Source organism: Paroedura picta, chromosome 1 (assembly GCF_049243985.1).
Source record: "Paroedura picta isolate Pp20150507F chromosome 1, Ppicta_v3.0, whole genome shotgun sequence".
In the NCBI taxonomy this organism is placed as follows: Eukaryota; Metazoa; Chordata; class Lepidosauria; order Squamata; family Gekkonidae; genus Paroedura; species Paroedura picta.
Genome location: NC_135369.1, coordinates 83,846,331 through 83,867,997, shown reverse-complemented (window position 1 = coordinate 83,867,997; position 21,667 = coordinate 83,846,331). Strand labels below are relative to the sequence as shown.

Below are 21,667 nucleotides of genomic sequence, written 5' to 3'. Positions count from 1 at the left end.
TTTTACCACCTTCGCCAAGTCAAACTACTAGCGCCCTACTTGGCCCCGGAACACCTCTCCACAGTGATCCACGTGACGGTCACCTCTAGACTGGACTTCTGTAACTCTCTCTACGCTGGCCTGCCCTTATCCTTGGTCTGGAAACTGCAACTGGTCCAGAACGCCGCTGCCAGGCTCCTCACAGCAAGACCTTGGAGATCCCATATCCAGCCCATCCTTCAGCAGCTGCGCTTGAATTCCGGATCAGGCTTAAGGTATTGGTTATCACCTTTAAGGCCATACACGGTCTGGGCCCAGTATACCTGAGGGATCGCCTCTCTGCCTACACTCCTCAAAGAGACTTGGTCCCAAAGAAGCCCGCTTGACCTCAACCAGGGCCAGAGCTTTTTCTATTTTGGCCCCCACCTGTTGGAACGAGCTCCCAGAGGAGATCAGGGCCCTGATGGAACCCAAACAGTTCCACAGGGCCTGGAAAAAGGAGCTCCTCCACCAGGCATTTGGTTGAGGTCGACCCGGACCATCGCTTCCAATTGGCACTCAGCCCTCCCTCCCTATTACGACCATCACTAATCTGCCTAGCTCACTGGGTCCCAGTAAGAGTTGAGCTGAGGCAGTTCTATCATATTATTGCTGTTACTAGATTTAAAGCCCATTTCATATTCAAATGAAATGGGTGCTAGATGTGAAAGGGGAACCCCCCCTCCCAAACCCCAAAAGGCCACCCCCCACCCGTGGCTCTCTCTCAGACTTTTATTTTAAAAAAGCAAAAAGCTGTTTCTCATGTGAGGAAAACTGTGTTGACAACTTCCTGTTTATTCATGTGCTTTTCATCTTTCTGTTCTAATGGCAGGAAATATGGTGGTAAGGCTCTTTATAACACCATACATTTTCTTGCGGGGAAGAAATTTACACATCTTACCTGTTTTTATGATGGATGTTGGCTCACCTCCACCTAGGCTTGCTCTGCTAATAGATGGACTGCTGATGTCTGTCCAGTAAACCATCTTCTCCAAGCAGTCATAGGCCACTCCAATGACAACTTTGTCCTGGGAGTTAATTACAAGTCTCAGAACAAATCATACTCCTAATCCGAGAACTATAATGTTCAATGTGAATGAAAAAAGGAAGTGAAGCAAATAGACCCAACATCCATTACTATTAAAGGCCAATCAATGTCCTTACATTTTAATGAATTTTTGGGGGTCCCCAGACTCTCATTCACTTTAATCAAACCAAGGACTAATTTCCCAAGTGCCACAAGGCCCGAAATCAGATCACAACCATGGTGCAGGGGAGAAGGGATTTCCGTCTACCTCCTACATATCATTTCTTTATCCAGAATGGCTGCAAGGAAATTATTGGTCCCACAGGGGGAGGGGGGAGCTGCATTACATGCTCTGCATCCTGCTACAGCCCAAAATACTCCCAAAAATGCTCCCATTGGGGGACCAGATCCCTGACAAAGAACAGCATCTGGCACCATTTGGGGCTGCAGTAGGAAGGGGGAAGCAAAAAAGCTACCGTATATACTTGCATATAAGCCGAGGCACCTAATTTCACCACAAAAATCTGGGCAAACTTATTGACTCTCATATAAGCTGAGGGTGGGAAATGCAGCAGTTACTGGTAAATTTACATTAATTGAGGCACCAGTAGGTTAAATGTTTTTGAATGCTTATTTCAAAGAAAAAACAGTAAACTAGTTCTGTAAGTGCAAAAGAGGGCCAGCAAACCAGAGCAGAACAACAGTACCAGAAGTTGGCAACCTCCTACAAGAAGTACAACAGATACCAAACTGGGAGAATGGACTACTCTAACTACAATTGTAGGGCCCCCCCAGGACAAAACTCTGAAATAAAGAACTGTAAAACTCAACTTTTAAAAGAAACACAACCCCAAGAAGAAAAGGCAAACAATGCAGCCCCTCAGAAAAAAAGAAGAAATAAACATTAGGAGAAACAGTAAATCCCAAAGCACCCCCAAAACCCACCCCACTCCACCCACAGAAACCAAAAGAATAGTTTGGAAGACCTGAAGGCAAAAGGAAAAAGAAGATCAGAGTCCCTCAGTCAAACCGTTGTGTCCTACAAGCAGCCACAGCAAGCAAGCTTCAGCTTGCAGGAGGCTTGCAGAAGCAATGTAACGATTGGCTGGCTGGGAGCAGGCTGTTATTTCAATTACCATATATACCCGCGTATAAGCCGAGGAGCACTTTTTCAGTGCGAATACTGTGCTGAAAAACTCGGCTTATTCACGAGTATATACGGTAGGTCCAGGCAGAAATCATTTCATAAAGAGAAATGCCCAATTGTACCAAGCCAGAGTTCCAATTTCAAGCATCAGTAAAGGTATGCTGTTAAGAACTCCTTCAAGTCTGAGTTACACACCATTTCATCTGAAGTATGTGGGGCAATATCTGCCCACAACATCCAAGGAAGGACAAATAGAATAACTTAAGAGTATAAGGAGTAAGGATGGGCACAAATCAGCTGACAAACAAAATTTTGTCATCAATTTTGGCCTGTTCATGTTCACAAACCAGAGTTCATCAACCGAAGAACAGGAATAAACTACCATCAATTTTCATGTGATTTGTGGTGGTTCATGAAGAGCAGAAAGCTCTTTGCTACTCTTCATGAAGAGAGATAGCTGAGCTGCTGGGAGCTCCACATGGTTCAGTTGTTTCGTTTAATGGCTCTTCTTTCAGCTCCCTGCAGCATTTTGAGGGAGCAGAAAGCAGGACTTAAATGGCTTGAAGCTTTCTGTTCCCTGTGGCTACCTGCTGGGGAGAAAACAGGTGTTTAAATGGCCCTATTTTCTGCTTCTGGGTAAAAGTCACAGGGAGCAGAACATAGGGTTTAAAATGGAAGGGGTGAAGTGCTTTACTGGGGCACTTCATTCTCATTGTTTTGCTGACTGTGGCTTGCCACGACCAGCAGAAAGGTGGAAGAGGACTTCCCTTCCACCTTTCTCCTGGCCACAGCAAGTAGCAGAGAGCAGAAAAGGGAGGACGTCATGGATAGGACTTCTCTTACCTTGGAAATCCCTCCCAACCTTTTGCTGGCTTTTTTTTTTCAAACTGTCTTCTGCAGTCCTTTTAACGTTTAAACAACTGTTTAAACAACTGAAACAACTGTTTTTCATTCACAAGATAGCCCAAAACAGCTGAGTGCTCCCAGTTGGGGTTTCAGCCTTGAGCTCCAAACTGCATTTTCCTGGTTTGAGTACATTCCTAGTAGGGACACTGTCCAGATTACTGGAAATAATCAAGACTGATTATAAAATTTACATGAGGGAAATATCATTAAGGAGAGGAAGATAAAGAGGGAGCTTAGTGGAGGCTGATTAATAGCAATATAGAATTTATAACTTTCTCATATGAGCTTTAAAGTAGAACTGTTTAATGCACTGAGAGTTTTATAGAAGATTTTGAAATACTAAGGAATATAATAAAAATGAGAAAATATTTGTTTATGATAGGTCTGAAACGCTATCCTGGAAGCAAAGAAGGTGTTATTCAATGAAAACATATTTTTCTCTGACAGCCCTTTTACTGTAAATAAAGTTCTTCCAAGACTGTTTGCCTTAGTAAAAGTAATCTCAACTTTAAAAGACAATACAAAGATTTCAGGGCCAACAAATTTACGGTGAACAAGCTCTAGAAATGGGATTATTTGCTATGTATTCATTTCAGTAAAAAGCTTCCACGCTCATTAATGCAAATCCAGCATACATGTTCACTGTATACTTACTGGCACATACAGCAAAGCTTTTGAATCTGATTTCTTCATAGTGTTCCCCTCTAGAGGGACATGGTCAATCTTTCCACTCTGTGCAATTAGTAAGTGTGTTCCTGGAGGCAGAGGAATTGCATCTGGTTTTACAGAAGGTCCAACGACAACAGGAGGAGCAACTGTGCTCAGACCTTGTTGACAAATGACAGAAAACATATAAACCTAGATTGTGCAAACACAATGTTGCAAACTGCACCTGCAATAAAATTATTCTAAAATATACTGGAAATAATTCAACTACAGTTAAACAAAAGTCCCACTGGCTTTAGCTGAAGGTATGGTGCAATCCTAAGCAAAGTCACAAGCTTTTAAGTCTATTGGAGACAATGGGCATAGAAGAATGTAGTTCTGTAAGTTCTGGATTACTGTGTGCAGCTCTGGAGGCCTCACTTCAAAAAGTACGTAGAGAAAATGGAGAGGGTTCAGAGGAGAGTGACAAGAATGATCCAGGGCCTGGCTGCAGCATCATTGCATTCATCACCAGGTGAAGGAGGCCACAGCCTCAGACTAGTCCCTCCATGGTCAACTTCCCTGTGGGGTCCCTTGCTCATCCTGCTGACTGTCTGAATGCCAACCTCAGCCACTGAAGCCTTCTCCCAAGTTTCTCCTCCAAGCCAGGGAACCATCTGATAGGTGGGGCTGTATAGGTCCAGTTCTTCTAACCTGGGGGTCAGTTGGGCTGTTCTTGGTAGATGTCTGGCACTAGCCTGCCACATACATATGAAAACACAGAACTGGGTTGTTTGGCAGAGTATGTCCATAAACCGAATGCCTATTGAATCTAAGAACAACAGTTGCAATAAGTAACTATTTAGAAGCAACTTACATGGAGGTTGGATTCCTGGGCCAGTTCTGGTGCCATCAATCTCATTACCATCTCTGTCTACACACCAGCAATATCCACTGGTGGAGTGACACTGAGTTGGCAAATAATTCCCATAGACATCACACTGAGGAATAAACTGGCCAGCTGGTCTGGGTCCTCTTGGACCAAAAGTTAAAACTTGTTCCTGTTCTTGCTGACATTTTGTCTTCTCTAGTTCTATGAATAAAACAAAAAAAAGGGGGGGGGAGGTTGTGGATGAGATATTCCATTTATTTATTTAATTTCTATAAATGTTATTTCCACTTTAACAGTTTTTATTTATTCAATTTTAAATTTCACGCTATTTCTTGGCTTCAAAATTGCTGTTGTCTGCTTGTATTTTATGCCATTTAAATAGTGATGTTTTAATATTATTTTTATAAGTCACCTTATGTTTTTATCAACTTGAATATACCTTGAATCCTGAAAAAAATATTCAGATGTGCATCCATGGTCAAAATGTTGAGAAAGGCTGTTCTAGACCACTTTGTCATGACCCCCTGGTTCCTGCCCCAGTTAACACATTCTACAAGTTGTTTGTGCCCTCTTGCTCCCGGAACTCCTGCTGGACTCTGGCACCTCAGCCGGACTCAGGAGCACCACCCCTCCGCTTACATTTCACAGATTCATCCCGCTTCTGTGGCTCCTCGTTATCTCACTTCAAGGCTGCTTTCCCCAGCTAGGCAAAACAACAGATGTTTGAACCGCTTTAACACTTACCCAATCAAAGAACACTCTGATCCTATTTTCCTGTGTGAAGGCCCAATTCTCACCTTAGGCAGATCCACTGCCTATTTCCCACGGCCCAGATATATAAGCCAGGCCCCCCCCTCCCTCGGTGTCTCCATCAAGGATTCTTGTCTGTGAGGATATGCTGGTATAGACTCCGGATGCTGACTTCCCAAATAAAGACTTTCTACTTAAAGCTTCACCCTGAAGCCCGAGAGGGATGTCTGTGGCGTGAGTTTGCTGGGTCTCAACTGCTTGGCTCCTGACACACTTTCAGTTTGTGTTGAAGATGCAGTCCTGCTGTCCTACAGTCTAGGTTTAAAGTGTAGGCTGAGGTCCCTTGCAGCATACATAATGAACATCTAACAATTAATTACAGAAATTCTAAAATCAATGTTTTCAATCTAAGCACAGGTGGCTGATTAATGGAAATGTTGATGAGTAGATGATGCATTTTAAATACTTAGGCTTACTTTTTCTTTCTTTTAGTTCTTGGCATACTCAAATCAAGAATGTGGTTGGCAATGCCCAGAGGAGCATCTGTGCTCTGAGAAAAAAAGTTATACTAGAGGTGGCCAGCATGTTCTTTCAGCTATGTGTATCTTTGTGGACAAGGTTATTTCTCACTTGTTGTATGGCTCTCAGCTATACACATATGCCAATTACTGCGTTCTTGAAGTCATGCAGACTAAATTCTTGAAAACCATACTAGCAATCTCTCATTGTGTTCCTAATGCTGTTTTGCATTTAAAAGCAGCTTTAATTTATTTGGAAACTTGTGCAAAGACACAAAGGATTGCTTTACCGGATAAAGCTTTTTTTCTTCTCCTGTAGGTCTGGAACCTATGATGTTAACAGATATCTTTCAGTCAAAATGGAAAAGGTCCTTCTCAGAGAAATTATAATCCATTGGATATTCTACCAATAGTTTGACAAATCTGAAGTACTCAAAAGGAAAATCAGAAATCAAACAATGAATCTGGGGTATTGAACTCCAACACCATTTAAGTTCCACTGCAAAATACCATCATCACCTTAGGAAAGACAAATTGGAGCTGTCAAATTATTTGACTCATCTACTGATTCTCAGACACTGAATAGCTTTTACTCTGGCCCGTTTTAATTCTCTCCCATCCGTCTTATTAGAAGGGAGGTCCTATAATATTGTGTTTCACGAGTGTTTATGCCCCTGTGCTACTGAAGAAGTTGAAACAGTTGGACATATATTGATGAGTTGCTCATTTTGTGATGACCTACAATCACTTTTATTCAGCCTATCCTTCATAAAAATTTCAGGAAGATTGCCACACCTTTCTTCCAGTTGACATTGAGCTTGGAACTTCAGACAAGTTTCAAGATTCTGTGCAGCTGCTGGATAAGAGGGCACATGTGGCTAAATGGATGTCAGGATCAGTCCCTCTGATCTCTGCCATGATTTGTGATTGACCTGAGAGACTCCATTTTGGTTTGATGTGTGCTGTTTGAAGAAATCTTTTATAACCCTTTTATTTTATTACCCTGAACAATTTTGTCACTGCCTTGTGTGTCCACTTCATGCTGTGCTCCTATCTTGCAAATGTTTCTCTGTACTTTGTTATCAGGAAGGGAGGGCTGTTTGTCACCCAAGGCCAGACAGCCTAGCGAGGATCTGGAGGAGCACCCAGGATGGCATCTGTGGGAGGGGGAACTTCTCTCCCTGGGAATGAGGGGCGTTTGGACAGGAATGAACCGTGCTTTCCATGTATAAGTGCTTGCTTTCCATGTATCGATCAGAATAGACTACAAACGATGGAGTGATAGGAACTGCTATCAATAAAGCTTTCTTTTAATCCAGAAGCCTAGTTGTTAGTCTGTCTGCCTCTGACAATGGAACTGAAAAAATACCAAAAAGTACCTTACCGGTATTTTGGGGGTATTATTTAAGCCAATTACAGATTTTCTGATGTGATCATCCAAATTATAGCCAACTCAAAATCCAATATTTCTGATTTTGGGAATATTCAGCTACTAGGGGCCAAGCACATTCAGGAATACAATGGGCGCTAGTTTGGGGGGGTGGTAGAAGAACTCTGCAACCAGCCTCCCCCTCTCCCCAGGACCTGGAAAGGCTGCAGGCAGCCATTAGGGTGTCGTGTCCTCAGCCATTCAGTCATCTATGGGTGAGGCGCTTGGGGGGGGGAGCCCCAAGGTCCTGGGGCTAGAGGCCCCCAGGCAGGGAACTTACTGGTAGGGGAACCTGTCACACGGCAGGGATCTGCAGCCTCTGAGCCTTGGCAGGTAGTGGAAGGAGGAGGCCATGGGTAGGGGACGGAAGGTGGCTGGCTGCTGGACAGACATGCCAGCCGGTTGGAGAAGGAGGCACTCAAGGGTGGGACAGCCTCCATGAGTGGGTGTTAAGCACTGGGTGGCACTTAAACCATGAGACATGCTCCTTCTCCAAGCTCTTACCAGAAATATTAAGTGGAACAAGATACTGACCAGGTCCACGTATAGCAGCAAGATACCTCCCCGCTACAGGCAGATTCTGGGGACAGCTTCTGCTACTCAGTGGTTTAAACCAGTGGTCCCCAACCTTTTTTCGGCTGGGGACCGGCAGGGCAACTGCCCCGCCCGTGCATCGCGCGAAAGTGCCGCGAATGCGCGATTTCAGCCGCGCATGCGCGATGCGGCCCTGATTCCCTCCCCTCCCCCCTCCCGCAGTAAGAAGCTTCCCGGGCCGCAAGCTTGCGGCCTGGGAAGTTTTTTACTGCGGGGGGGCGGGGAGAGGGAACTGCGGCCCGTCGCCCTGGCCTTTGCGGCCCGGCACCGGGCCGCGGACCGCAGGTTGGGGACCACTGGTTTAAACCACCCTGCAACAGAATCCCTGCTAACCGTATCTGCATGCAGTCGTGAGGTCTCACCTAGTCCCACTCAGATCCTGGGGACTGCTTATGCTGCATGATGGTTTAAACTGCCACACAGCACAAGCCCTCAGAGCCAAGTGTGCTTGCAGTGGAGAGGTCTCACCTAGCCCCACACAAATGCTGGAGACAGTTTCTGATGCAAGGCAGTTTAAATCACCTCACAGCAGAATCCCTCCTAGCAAGTCTATGTATGACCGGGGGTGGGTGGGATTTTCTGGAAATACTTTTTTAGTTTTGATACAATAGACCCAAACTCTACCGCTGGAGTCTATAAACGTACAATACTACTTTAGTGTACCATATTTTCTAGTTCTGATTTTTTATTGTAACTGCCAGTGTTTGTACACACACACTCACTCTTAGGACTGTCATGCTGGCGTGTATTTTTTATATGTCTATTTTAGCCTACTCTCAACTATTTTACCATTGAGAAACCTGAAACTTTTTTCAGGCTTGGAGAAACCCCAGAAGGGGTGCAATTGTGCAGAATATAATTGGGAAGCATAGCTGTGTACATGCCCACTGAGGCCCCTGCCCTCCTAAGCCACCATTTGCCATTTTGGGAGCAGTTGGGTGGGTAACTATATCATCTGATAAATGTTTTAACAAATTTAAACATATTTTTAAAAAAATTAACTTCCACCCATTCAGGAAACCCTTCCAGGGCTGTCAAGAAACCCCAGTGTTTCACTAAAACGTGGTTGAGATCTAGTTGTTTGATTTTGAATATCTGATTCTGCTGGTCTTTGACCTTAATAAACCAAACTTCAACTTCAATATTATAACATTGAACTTTCTATTCAGATATGCTGGTAGGCTTCCTTGCAGGCTACTATACTAGAAAGTTATTTGATTCTACAATTAAACTAAGCTATAATACATGGCCTAATGTTGCAGCTAATACTTAACAGAACAAACAAACGAGAGGTCATGTTGCAGAAATGCAACTTTAAATAGCTCCATGCCACTAGAGGTTTTTGTGGTTGTTTATATTAACATGGAGATAAATCACTTAGTCAATGTGTTACATTTTCTACATTCAGAATGATTTAAAGCAGCCCAAATGCAGTTGTTATAAGATGTACTGTATTTGCTGGCATATAAGACTACTTTCCCCCCCTGAAAAACATGCCTCCAAGTGGGGGGGGAGTCATCCTATACGCCGGGTGTACTTCAGTTGGGATAGACACAGCTGCCCATAGTGGCCTCCGATGCCCGCCCGGTGCCCATAGGGGCCTCCCGATGCCCGCCTGGTGCCCATAGTGGCCTCCCGATGCTCGCCCAGTGCCCATCCACCTTATTCTACATACCATCCAGTATTGCGTGGTATCCAGTGCGGCCACGGCAGGTCATCAGCGTGGCTGTGGCGGGCATCACCAGAGAGACAGGGGTGCCAGCCTTTTTGGCATGATCAGCCTGTTCTGCTCAGTAGGAAGCAGTGACGCTCCAGCCCGCCCCTTGTCTACGCAGAGCTCGCACATGTGCACTAGTGCCGGTCACAGGGAGATGCAGGGGCGGGCCTGGTATTTAACAAACTATATTTTGAGTGGAAATGTTGGGGGTCATCTTATACGCCCAGTTGTCTTATACGCCGGCAAATACGGTATATCAACTGATTTCTCTCTATGCTTGGATAATTCAGTGTACCTCAAAAAGTATTCGTTGCTTCTTCACTGGTGTTCCTTCATTTTTTCAAAAAGCAGCAACATTACTATTAGGCTGCTGTTCTTTTAATCAATTTACATTTGTTTCTGTCCTTAAACTCTGCAAATGCTAGTGCTGCATTTCCCATGTGAACTAGATTACACACATTAACAATTCTGGCAGATTACTTTTAGTGGTCAAAGAAACCAGCCAGAGTGTCTGGGGTGGTTTCTGTTTGGTAAACACACAGTCTATGGGAGATGAAGGGGTGACAAGGTTTGGCCATCTGTTTCTTTTTGAACTGAAATAATGGAGCGTGAGGGAATAATGAAGTACAGACATTCTTAATAGCTTCTGGAATGCCAGTGCTTACATCGGTAACTCTTTTCGTAGTATAATGTCTGTGTGGAATGTATATAAAATTCCTAGCAATTTCTACAGCTGCTTCAAGAGGATTTGCTGTGTGCTGTAGAATATAAATAATTACTGGATATATACAACCAAACATTCTAGTTTAAACATAGTACAAGCAATATTCTGAATAGCTTAGTTTAATAAAACTGAAATTGTAACAAAAATTATACAAAAGATGGGTTAGCAGGAGATTGGGAATTACCCCTCCGCCCCATTACACCACAGTCAATACATTATACCAGTGATCCCCAACCCCCGGTCTGGAGACCGGTGCCGGTCCGTGGATCAGTTGGTACTGGGGCGCGGCTCCTCCTCGTACTCCTTCCCGGCTGCTGCCTCAGGGGCTGCCCTGCCACTCTGCCGCCGGCTCACCTTTGGTGCTCTCCAGTGGTCACCATGGCTGGGGCTCCCCCTCGGCATGGCACTGCTCAGCTGCTGCTGCCAGTGCCCCCCAGTGGGCGGTGGGAAGTCAGGGGCACTGGGATAAAGCAAGTGGAGCAGGGGCTCAGGCAGCAGCGGCAACATCCCTCGGCAAAAGAATACCCTCACCCCCGGGCCTCAGTAAAATTGGCAAGCGTTGACCGGTCCCCGGTGATAAAAAGGTTGGGGAACACTGCATTATACAACAGAGTTGGAGTTGTGATGTATAATTTGTTTGCATAAATTATGTTTCTGGTTTTTGTAAAAAGGGTTCCCATTGGGAGAAAAGTGGAACAAAAATTATTGGATCCAAACATTCCCTTTTATATACAGAAGGTCCTTGTTAGAATACTTCCATGTGTGCTGGGGAAAGGAATCCCCACTTTTGCTAACTTTTTCTTACTATTACCCCATTTACTACATCCCATGCCACTCCCAGTGGGCATCACACATTCTTAGATGTAGCACAGGAGTGAAAAACAAGCTGTGGATGGAAGGGAGACTGCCTCTAATGAAGACATATCCCTCAGTTTTTTTATTTATCCAAGCCTAGCAGTGTAGTCTTAAGCAAAATTACACCTTACTAACCCCACTGAAATCATATGCCTCCTGTCTCCAGAAGTAGACTCACCTCTCAGGCTTTTGAAGAGCAATGTACTGTCTTTGAGAATGATTATAACAATGTACTGCACACCAAAACCAACCAACCAACCTGCATACATACCCAATTTAATCCTTAGACCCTCCCATATGTGAATTATTTACTAGACAAGAGTTAAGATATATCCTAAGCAATTGACACAATCTCATCTTAATTCAAAATAACTAAATAAAAACAAACATGACCACAATAATAGAAAATCTACTAGATTTAGGTCAGTAGCCATGTTGACCTGAGGCAGCAGAACAAAGCTGGAGTCCAGTGGCACCTATAAGACCAACGAACTTTTATTCAAGGTATAAACTTTTGTGCATCCACACTACTTCAGATGCTTATGAAAGCTTATGATTTAAATAAATCTTTCTTGGTCTTAAATGTACCACTGGATTCAAACTTTGTTCAGAAAATCTAACAATTAGAAAACAGGCATTTCTCATCTAAAAACAAGTTCTCCCCATTCAGAAAACTGTATAAGTAACTGGTAGAGAGACGTGCCATCTTTCCTGAATTGATATAATATAGACTTCTAAGCAGTACGGTATATTTTCCAGCTTTCATGTTATAAAGAAACATGCGCTAACAGAATTAGCTTCAGTAGAAAAGAGCACAGAATCTAGTAGCACCTTAAAGACCAACAAATGTATAGCAGAGCATGAATTTTTGTGAGTCACTGCTCATTTCTTCATATCCGCTCCACCACAACCACCTAAGCGTGCTATTGTGCATTTTCCTCATCCTTATCCTTGCAACCCGGGATAAGGGGAGCCAGAGTCACTGCTTTCAGCATCTCTCTGCCCAGGAAATGGAACACTGTCTTGCCTTGCAGTGCATTATCTGCAGACGCTGACACTGTGTACTTACCTACCTCTCTGAATTTATTGCACAAGATTACTAGCTGAACTCTGAAGGCAAATAAAAAATGAGTTCTAAATTAACGTCTTAAATTGACATCTTGATACTTCCGTTAAATACAGTAAAAAGCAATTTGCTGCTTGACCAAATAATTCAGTTTAAATAAGGAACAGAGTTCAGACCCAATACCCAACACAGTTGTTACACAACTTCCACATACTTAACTGTAATTCCAGCAAAATTTTCTATACAACATTTCCATCTAGGTAACAATTTTAAAATTTATTCTAAATATTTACCTCCTGGCACACACTGGAAACCATCCCCATTAAAACCTGCTTTACACTGGCAGCTGAAGGATCCCTGAGTATTATAACAGAAAGCATCTGGGTGGCAGCGACTTTGCTGACATTCATCTATATCTGTAAAGCAAAACCAAAATAAATAATTTCTCACAGTACATGTAAGGTAAATTGGAGGGAGGGGGGAGATATAAAGTGCCAACCTTCAGGCCAAACTAGACGTGTCAGGGAATCTGTGGGAATTTCCGCACATCCGAAAAAATAGTATTATGCCAGCGTAATGCCGTAGCCCTAAAAATAATCATGCCTCCGGCCATACCTTCTGTCTGCCTTTTTGCGCGCCTTACACTCCACGTGCTTGCTTGAAGTGGCGGAAGAGAGCAACGTGCTTTACATGTGACTCTGTCAATCAAGCCAGGCAACCAATCCCATTTCTCAACCTTTTAAAGGGCCCATGAATCTAATCACAGATGCATAGTGCTTTTTGCATGCCATTTTATACCCATGAGTCCTGATACTGAAAAAAAAATCTTGTTCCTGATTTTGGGGGGGGGGGGGCGGACTTTAGAGAGGCATGCTTTGTGTGACAACTTGGGAAAATATATTTTTGCTTTGCCTGTACATTTATATACCTATATACCCAGCTAGTGCTTTAAAATGGAGGATGTAGCTAGCGGTATGCTGCTTGGACACTGGATGTTGGCAACCAAAAATCTAGCATCTTTACCAGGTAAGTATTTCACTATATTTATGGAGTGCAGAAAGCCCATGTGAATAGATATCCTGCAAGTGTAAACAACCATGAAAACCACATTGCAAGAAGGCATTTAATTCTGTCAGCACTCTACTGACTTCCTAATGCACAATGGCAAACCTTGAAGCTTCTACTTGCTCTGCAGGAGCAATATGCAGGCACCACACAAAGTTGTAGATCGGCACCCATTTTCTTTTCTTTTTCATATGCATCCATGCAATATGGCACCAGACTGACCATAAGTAATGGTCCAAGTTGAATAACACACTGAACATAGGTAATTCTTTAATTAAAAATTGAGATCCACTCCTAGGACAACCAATATCTCAAAAGGATCCATGGGAAGAAACTAAACTAAAGAAAGCATATATGACAATTGTAGAACCCATGGAACAGTAAGTTGTCTCTAAACCAAACCAAAATTTATAAGCAACGAAAATCATTAATCAGAAAAATAATTATTCAAAGCTCATAATCAAAACTATATATCACTAACTTGGAAATTACCAAATGATCCCAATATATATAATAGCTAACCAGACTAATGACTATTTTTCAGGTGATACATTTTGCACTTCAGGGTTAAAAATTCAATATCTTGGACATGGTGCCTCAGGAGCTGAAGTAGAATAAATCAACTCATCAGCCCTCTGCCAGAGACACTCTCATGAGTACCAGTGTAACACATTTAGCTTGAATTAAGATTGTCTTATTAAGCTCCTGCCGTGTGATAATTGTTTGTAATATTTGCAATCAGATTGCTTTTATACATTGAATGTCAGGAGTTTCGTTGACAAATAGATGACTGTGTTAGGAATCCTAGATGCATCTTGAGAACATCTGAAAAGAGCAGACATTCTCAGGCACACAGTATACTTCTGGCCATTCAGACATTTACAAGACTCATCTGGGTTTGACAGCTTTTCCCAGTAAATGTAAGGTGACCAGATTTTAACATTGGTAAAGCGGGACACCATTGACCTGGGGAGGGGGGGTTCTTGATTTAAAATTTCATCTATATGGAGCAACAAAAAGTTTCATAGAACACATAGAATGCAAAAATAGTATTGTAATATATATTTTTTCATTTCAACATAAGTACAATCAGGTACCCCCAGATGTCTCTTCAAAAGTGGGACAATCTGGTCACCTTAAGTAAATGTCAACACAGCATGGCTGAACTCTACTTCAACGATTCCCAAATTGAGGTTGCTGTACAATCAAAGGGATCCAAACCAAATTATTAGGCTTCATATAACTGAAATGCAAAAGCCTCCAAGCACAAGATGGAAAGAAGTACAAAAAGTGATTACTCACCCACACAGGAGCGGCCATCTCCAGAGAAACCAGACTGGCATGTGCAGGTGTAAGAAGAACCACCAATGTATATGCAGCGGGCACGCTGAGGGATATCACAAGTATGTGTGCCTGTCACACAATGATTGACAACACGTTCAACAGCTATAAGTCAGAAAGACATAAAAACATTTTGAAAGTTAGAATCATAGAGTTGGAAGGTACCTCTAATTCATCTAGTCCAGCCCCTGCAAAATGCAGGAAATTCACGACTACCCGTCCACCCACAGTGGGTGCTATCTAGCCTCTGCTTAAAACCTTCCAAGGATGGAGAACCCACCACCTTCTGAGGAAGCCTGTTTTACTGAGGAACAGCTGTCAGGAATTTCTTCCGGATGTTTAGCTAAAAATTCTTTTGTTCATTTCATCCCATTGGTTCATGTCCTACAATCTGGGGCACTTACTCAAGTTTTTTTTAAATATTTTAGTCAAAGGGAAATTCTTGGAAACATTTTAGAAGAACCAATCAGAAACCTTTTACCCTATATGTTGAATGTCTTCCTCCTTGGCTTATGTTCCTGTTTTTTTCCTGTTGCCAACCACCCTTCCCTTTGTTTCTCTGCTTCTAGCCACTGAGGAGCCGAAGTAACTTCTACACAGCTTAATAAAATCGGACTGAGAACTGGTTATGATGGTCAGTTCATAGTCTGAGGAAGAGTGCTTGCACTCGAAAGCTCACACCTTGAATAAATCTTTGTTGGTCTTAAAGATGCTACTGGACTCTGATTTTATTGTGCTTCTTCAGACCAACACGGCTACCCATTTGATTCTACACAGCTTGTCTTTTTGAATTACCTAAACAATACTCTTCCTCACAGTAGAGTGTTCACCCATCTTCTTAATCCTCCAGCAGCAGCTGATGATCCTGTGGTTCTGAGAAACGCCTTCTGTGTGAAGTTAGGTGGGAATGAGCTGCCAGTGATTATACCTGCCACCCCCTTTACTGGCACATATGGCAGGTACAAGGAAAGATACTGGAAAGTGAACTGGTGCTCATAGGCACCATGTTGAAAAATGGAGGCCTAAAAGCCATGTTTCCCCCCCCCCATGTTACATTGACTCTTATGATCTTATTACTGCCTGAAAAACTAATAGTTTCAAGATCCAAGAAAAATAGTATATTTCAATATGTAAAAACAGGATAATGTATAGGATTTTATAAGTACCTCTCTCTCCTCTTATTTGAGTAAGTGTTACAACATCAACATTCAGGTGCTTGATCTATTAAGCAGCAAGAGATCTGAGCTCTGATGGCCTTGGTGTCAAATAGTGACACTATAGTTACACAAAAAGGTCTTGAAAAACACGCACTCATATTACCAAAGAAATACTTCAGAGGTCTAATTTTTGTAACATTAGCTAAATAAGAAGTTAACAGAGGACAAAGAAAGAAAAAAAATCAGGAAATGCTTGACTAAATTCTTAAGCTCAAATTCTCTTCAACAGATGTTGAAACAGCACCAGTCTATGAAAGGAAATATTTTACTCAATTATCTGGCAGATCTTATGATTTTTTTTATACAAACCTGGGGCTTTTTCCAGGTTTGCACAAAGATCTGTCTTGTCTATTCATGGCTCCGATCTCGAGAATTAAGTATCCACTGAACTGGTCATGTTGACAATTAAGATAGTGATGTATTCAAGAATGTTGTCTCTAGCCCGCCTGCTACAATTTCATCTTCTGTTTACTACTGTTAGTTCCACTGAATTCAGAAGATGGTGGCAAGTTCAAATTTGGGGTCAGTCAGTACTTGGGAATTTTTGGGAACACGAGTTTATATGGGTTTAAAATGGCTTTAGCTCTGGTTTAACTTCCATTGTTTGTCAAATTAACTGTTATGTTAATACATTTTAGTTTAGACCTTTGCTTTTTAGAAAGATTTTTGTTTAGAATTATTGTTTGAGTACTATACTTTTATTTGACTACAAACACAAAATGCATATCAAATTCACTGTAGGGCTTTTAAAATTTAATTCTAAGTTATGATTAAATTGTATATTTAGTAACTTATGTAGTCTTTGAAGATTCTGTTGAAAGTCAGAACAAATTTTCTCACTAAAAGCTATTATTAGATAGAATCACAGAATCATAGAGTTGGAAGGGACCTCCTGTGTCATCTAGTCCTACCCCCTGCACTATGCAGAACACTCACAACCCTATTGCTCATCCACTGTAACCTGCCACCCCCTTGAACCTTCACAGAATAACTGGATTTCACACTAGTGCTTTACCTGGGGTTTGGTTCAGCCCCTTTCTCTTTTTTGCTAACTTAAGCCAGATGCGTATTTTGAATGGTAAATCTAAAGGTACAATGGCAGCTTAAGCACTTCCTTCATTGAATTACAAGCAATCCTGTCATTCTTAATATTCATCAAGAAAAATCAAGACTTAAAAAATACTTTTTTATCTTCTACAAAAAGGGAAGAAAAGAAAATTGCTACTTTGGTAGTTTACTCAGAGGATCCTATTATCTCAAATAAAATTAACAAAGTCTGGAAAGTAAACGCACCCACACATGTTCGTCCATCGGCTGCAAACTGATACCCTTCTAGACATTCACATCTGAAAGTTCCTGGCTGATTATTACAGACTGCATTGCTGCCACATATTGTGGGCTGATCCAGGCACTCATCTATATCTATGCACAGAAACAATGTTATTTCAGCAGGAATGCTTAAACAGCTCTTAAAGACAGGAAAGATGTCTATTTAAAACATTTATATTGCACTTTTCCATCCAAATAGGTTCCCCAAAATGGTGTTCAAAATACTGAAACAGCATTTAAAATAAACTATAAACAATTCAATAGACAAATATAAACAGACAAAGCACAAATAATACAAGCAAGAAAGCGGGCCAATAAGAGTTACTGAGGTATGCCAAAGAAAACAAGAGTCTTCACCCACTGGTGGAGAGTCATAACCCCACCAGTAGCACCTCCACTGAGTTTGAATTAAGTTGCAGCTTTTTAGCCGTCAGTCAACCAAAAAACTGCCTTCAGGCACCTGTTCAAGGTTTTCCCAGCTTCCCTGGGTTCTGCTGTAAGCACGAGATAGAATAGAGTGATGTATCTGTTGCACAATTTTTATTCAACTAGTTTTTGCAAATCATAAGAGATTATGGCATCCTCTGTGACTACATGATCAGATATGTTTGCCAAGTGGATCACTGAGGCATGTGTGATAAAGAATACCAGTTTGATATCATTTTGATTCTGGTTCATTTGTATCTTGCCAAGGAACTCAGAACAGTTTGTCTGTTTCATGGCAACTCTACAAGAGGCAAATCAGTCATAACACACAGCAGGAGCAAGAAGAATTGCTACTCAACCCTTTCCTCACTAGCCTTCCCACCCCCCACCCCCGAATTGCAGAAAGAACCTGGAGGAAAAAAGCTTGAGCAGTTCATCCCTTTAGGAATTCTTCCATTTAACTTCACATCTCCTAAATCTGCTTTTACTTAAATAAGAAAATCTGGGTAAAAATTTGTGATCGCACATCACATCTTTTTGTCCCTCTGAGACTAATTCCAGAGTTACCTGTAAGTTTTATGACAAAACAGAGATAGGATCTTGGATTTACCATATCTAAGCCAATACCCTTCCCATTACAACTGAGTGGTTTGTTGGGGCATTCTGTGTGGAATATGAGAGATTTAATCAGAGCTCCAACTCTGAACAAGCTCCACAGTTGCTGCAAGGAAATTGTTTTAAATCACTCGGCATAAAAGCTGTTCTATGGTAAGCTGTCCACTAATATTGTTTATTCAGCTCAGTTAGGATGATTCTCTCCACACCACAGCCAACTATATGTTTCATGCATCTGTAGTTGTACAGAGGAAATCTCTCAGAATATGAATGTTTTAAATTTACAGTACAGGTGTGTGATATGATCTGACTGAAGGTGAACTCAATTTATATCTCTGAGCTAACAACCAGCTTGAGTGTACTATATGGATATTTACATACAAAAGGGAGTTGTTAGCATGGGATGATTATATAGTCAGAAAACAACTGGGAAGTAGCTTCTTAGGGAAGCACAGGCTACAGGAATAAAAATTTTCTGTGTTGTAGGCATAAATAAAGAGAATACAGAAGCAGGAGGGGGATAAAAACATGGCTTCCTAGAACCTAAACCAACTTTGTTCACTTGTAATAATGCAAATACATACATACTTAATTAAGCTGTACACAGTCTTCCACAATAGTTAAAGGAGAAATTGCAGTATTTTAAAAATACAGAACTCAATATCCACTATTCAGGCCTTTCTACAGACAAATATTGCTATACCGTAGCACACACGACCATCTCCTCGGAAGCCCACTGAACATTCACAGCTGTACTGACTGCCTGTTCCTGGACGACAAACGGCATTGGTGTCACAGCTATGGGAGCCCGTGTAGCAAGGATTGCGGTTTATATCAGCTGAATCACCTGGCAAGAGGCCACAGAAGATACTAAAATAAGAACGTGTTAAATGAACTCACTATTTTTCCTGACAGATCTGATGTGCTCAACAGCAACTACAACAAATATGGTTTTAAAACAAAATTTGTCTTTGCTAGAACTGACATACTAATTATGCATGATAAAGGAGGGCCCTCTAAGCAGCTAACAGGGCATGCCAAAAATTCCATTGTCATTTAAAAAAAGAAGTTTGTACCAATCATGGGTGTGACGAAATGACGAAGCATGGTAATGTATTATGAAAAATAACCATCTCAAATGAGGATATTACAGGGTACAAGAAAAAAAATAAACCCAATAATTTCTCTACATTATTGTTAATAATCATGTAATAAGAATATTTCAGAGGTCACATATTGCAAAACGCATAAGTGTTTGCTAAGACTTTTTGTTCACTATGAATATGCCATATTTGTCATATCCATGGCTGTGCTCTCACATATAATAATAGTTAATAAAAAGGCAACTGGCCAATTTTGAAGGAAATTAAACCAGAATAGTATCACTGAACATACCAATGACAGGACCAATTGAATTGCTCATTGCATATCGTAAAATCTGTTCATCCCTGTTATACAAGACAAAGACACTATCCACTGATAACTGCTGTGTGGCTGAAAGAGAATGGTGAGAGTCATCATAAATGCACTCATCAAATGTGATTGTCTGTCGCCATTGGTAAGGAACTGTGTAAGTTGGTGAGACCCCGTCTCTTTCTGGTTCTGTCACAGTGTACTCTCTGGTAGATGATGAAGTGATAACTGAAACAAAAAGATCATCATATTAATATAAAGGACACTAAGAACAATTCAAAGGAGCTCATTCATTATTCTACAATTAAACATAAATGAAAGTATTGATATATTACAGACAAATAAGTTTGGATGGTTATTATTAGGATTAGGCGCTTCGGCCACCAAAGCAGCTGCTTGCGCCCAAAGCAGCCAGTGCTGTAGCACAGAGTGGGAGGGGTGGCAGACGCACACGGGCACTGCACCTGCAGGCGTGCACCAACTGACGTCCCGGTGCCCGTGCCGCCCCTCCCCCCCATGCCCCGGCGCTGGCGGCTTCGGGCACGAACGGCTGCTTCAGTGGCTGAAGTGCCCAATATTGTTTTAAATTAGGATTGAAATATAGTTTAATTGAGACTGACAACTTAGGCTCTCTTCTACAACAGCAGTTACCCCTGTGGGATTTTCCTCAAATTATTCATTCCACAAGGTTTTATAATGAGTAAGAAAACCATCATCATTGCTAGGACCTTGCTTTACACACTTATACAAAAATATAAATTCTTTGTCTGCCATTGTATGTGTCAACCATGTTCCTGAGTAGATTTAGAATAAAAGAATCATCAGGTTGGAAGGGGCCATGCAGGCCAACCCTCTGCTCAATGCAGGATCAGCCTAAAGCATCCAGAATAAGTATCCTTTAGTAGAGGTTGCAAGCAGGCCTTTTGAATGAGTCCCCAAATGGGTCATGGAAGCATGTCCTCATGGGCTGGCTGAGCACGGGACATATGACTGCGTGTCCTGCCCAGCTCAGGATACCTGGCAAGAATAGGACACAAAGTGGTGACATAGTGCTATAAATGGTCATATAATCACTTTATCTTTATTGGGAAGCAGAAATTAGCCCCGCAGACCATATTTCTGAGTCAGATCTGGTTTTGCAGTTCCGAAGGGCCTGTAAAACGGAGCTCTTCCAGCAGTTCTTTGGTTGAGGGCGGGTCCAGGAAGATCTTGGGGCCACTCCCCCTGGGCCACTCCCCCTAGGTCCACTGCACATGTCCTTGAGGTACCACCATCTTGGGGCTGGCTGGAAGGGAGAGGTTTTGATCGCTGCCGCTGGGTTATTTACTGGGTTATACTGGGCTTTAGCAATCGGTTTAATCAGGGATTTTATTATGTTTTGTGATCCGCCATGAGCAGTCTGGGAGTGGCGGGATTTATATTTTTAAAAAGACAACTTCACTATCCATAGTTCAATTTGTGCAATATATTTTTATCCCAGGTTTAGAAACTGGGTTAAGAGAGAAAGATTCATAAGCCTACAGAATGATTTTAGGGCATTTTTAACTTACCAGAGCTAGAAGAATGATAGAGCTCATTATAGGGCTCTATGTGGACAGAAGAACCAAATGGGACCTCAGGCACTCGGCCTTCAAGTTCTGTGCTGATGGTAAGATGTCCATGTTCATCAATTCCACTGAACTTCTGTTTGATGGTCACCTTGTCATTACTGTTCAGGAAAGTAACTTCAGCTTGCCTTGTAAACTCACCACCTAAAAGTCAGGATCAAACCATTTCTTAAGTATATGGATAAAGAAATAGTTTTGGGGCCTCAGTGGGAGATGAATTGATTGGCTACCACAATTCCATTTATTCCTGCAGGAGGGCTGTTATTAGCCTTTGCTGTGGCCCATCTGCTCCTTTTCCTGTTATTTCCTCTTTCCTGAACCAGGCACCCCAAAACATCTTACGCCAACATCTCACTCCTTATTCCT

At 42.0% G+C, this 21,667-nt stretch overlaps 1 protein-coding gene across 1 annotated transcript in view; it reads right to left on the bottom strand.

Annotated features, from left to right (window-relative positions):
- NID1 (nidogen 1) overlaps window positions 1-21,667 on the bottom strand; it is a 71,116-nt gene that overhangs the window by 28,731 nt on the left and 20,718 nt on the right. The window contains exons 7-15 of the mRNA XM_077345510.1: window positions 21,245-21,445; window positions 19,677-19,922; window positions 18,985-19,128; window positions 17,205-17,333; window positions 14,656-14,799; window positions 12,582-12,704; window positions 4,621-4,836; window positions 3,753-3,925; window positions 920-1,046 (exon numbers count right to left, since the gene is read on the bottom strand). Coding sequence (XP_077201625.1) covers window positions 920-1,046; window positions 3,753-3,925; window positions 4,621-4,836; window positions 12,582-12,704; window positions 14,656-14,799; window positions 17,205-17,333; window positions 18,985-19,128; window positions 19,677-19,922; window positions 21,245-21,445 — 1,503 coding nt within the window. The remainder of the gene's footprint in view (window positions 1-919; window positions 1,047-3,752; window positions 3,926-4,620; window positions 4,837-12,581; window positions 12,705-14,655; window positions 14,800-17,204; window positions 17,334-18,984; window positions 19,129-19,676; window positions 19,923-21,244; window positions 21,446-21,667) is intronic.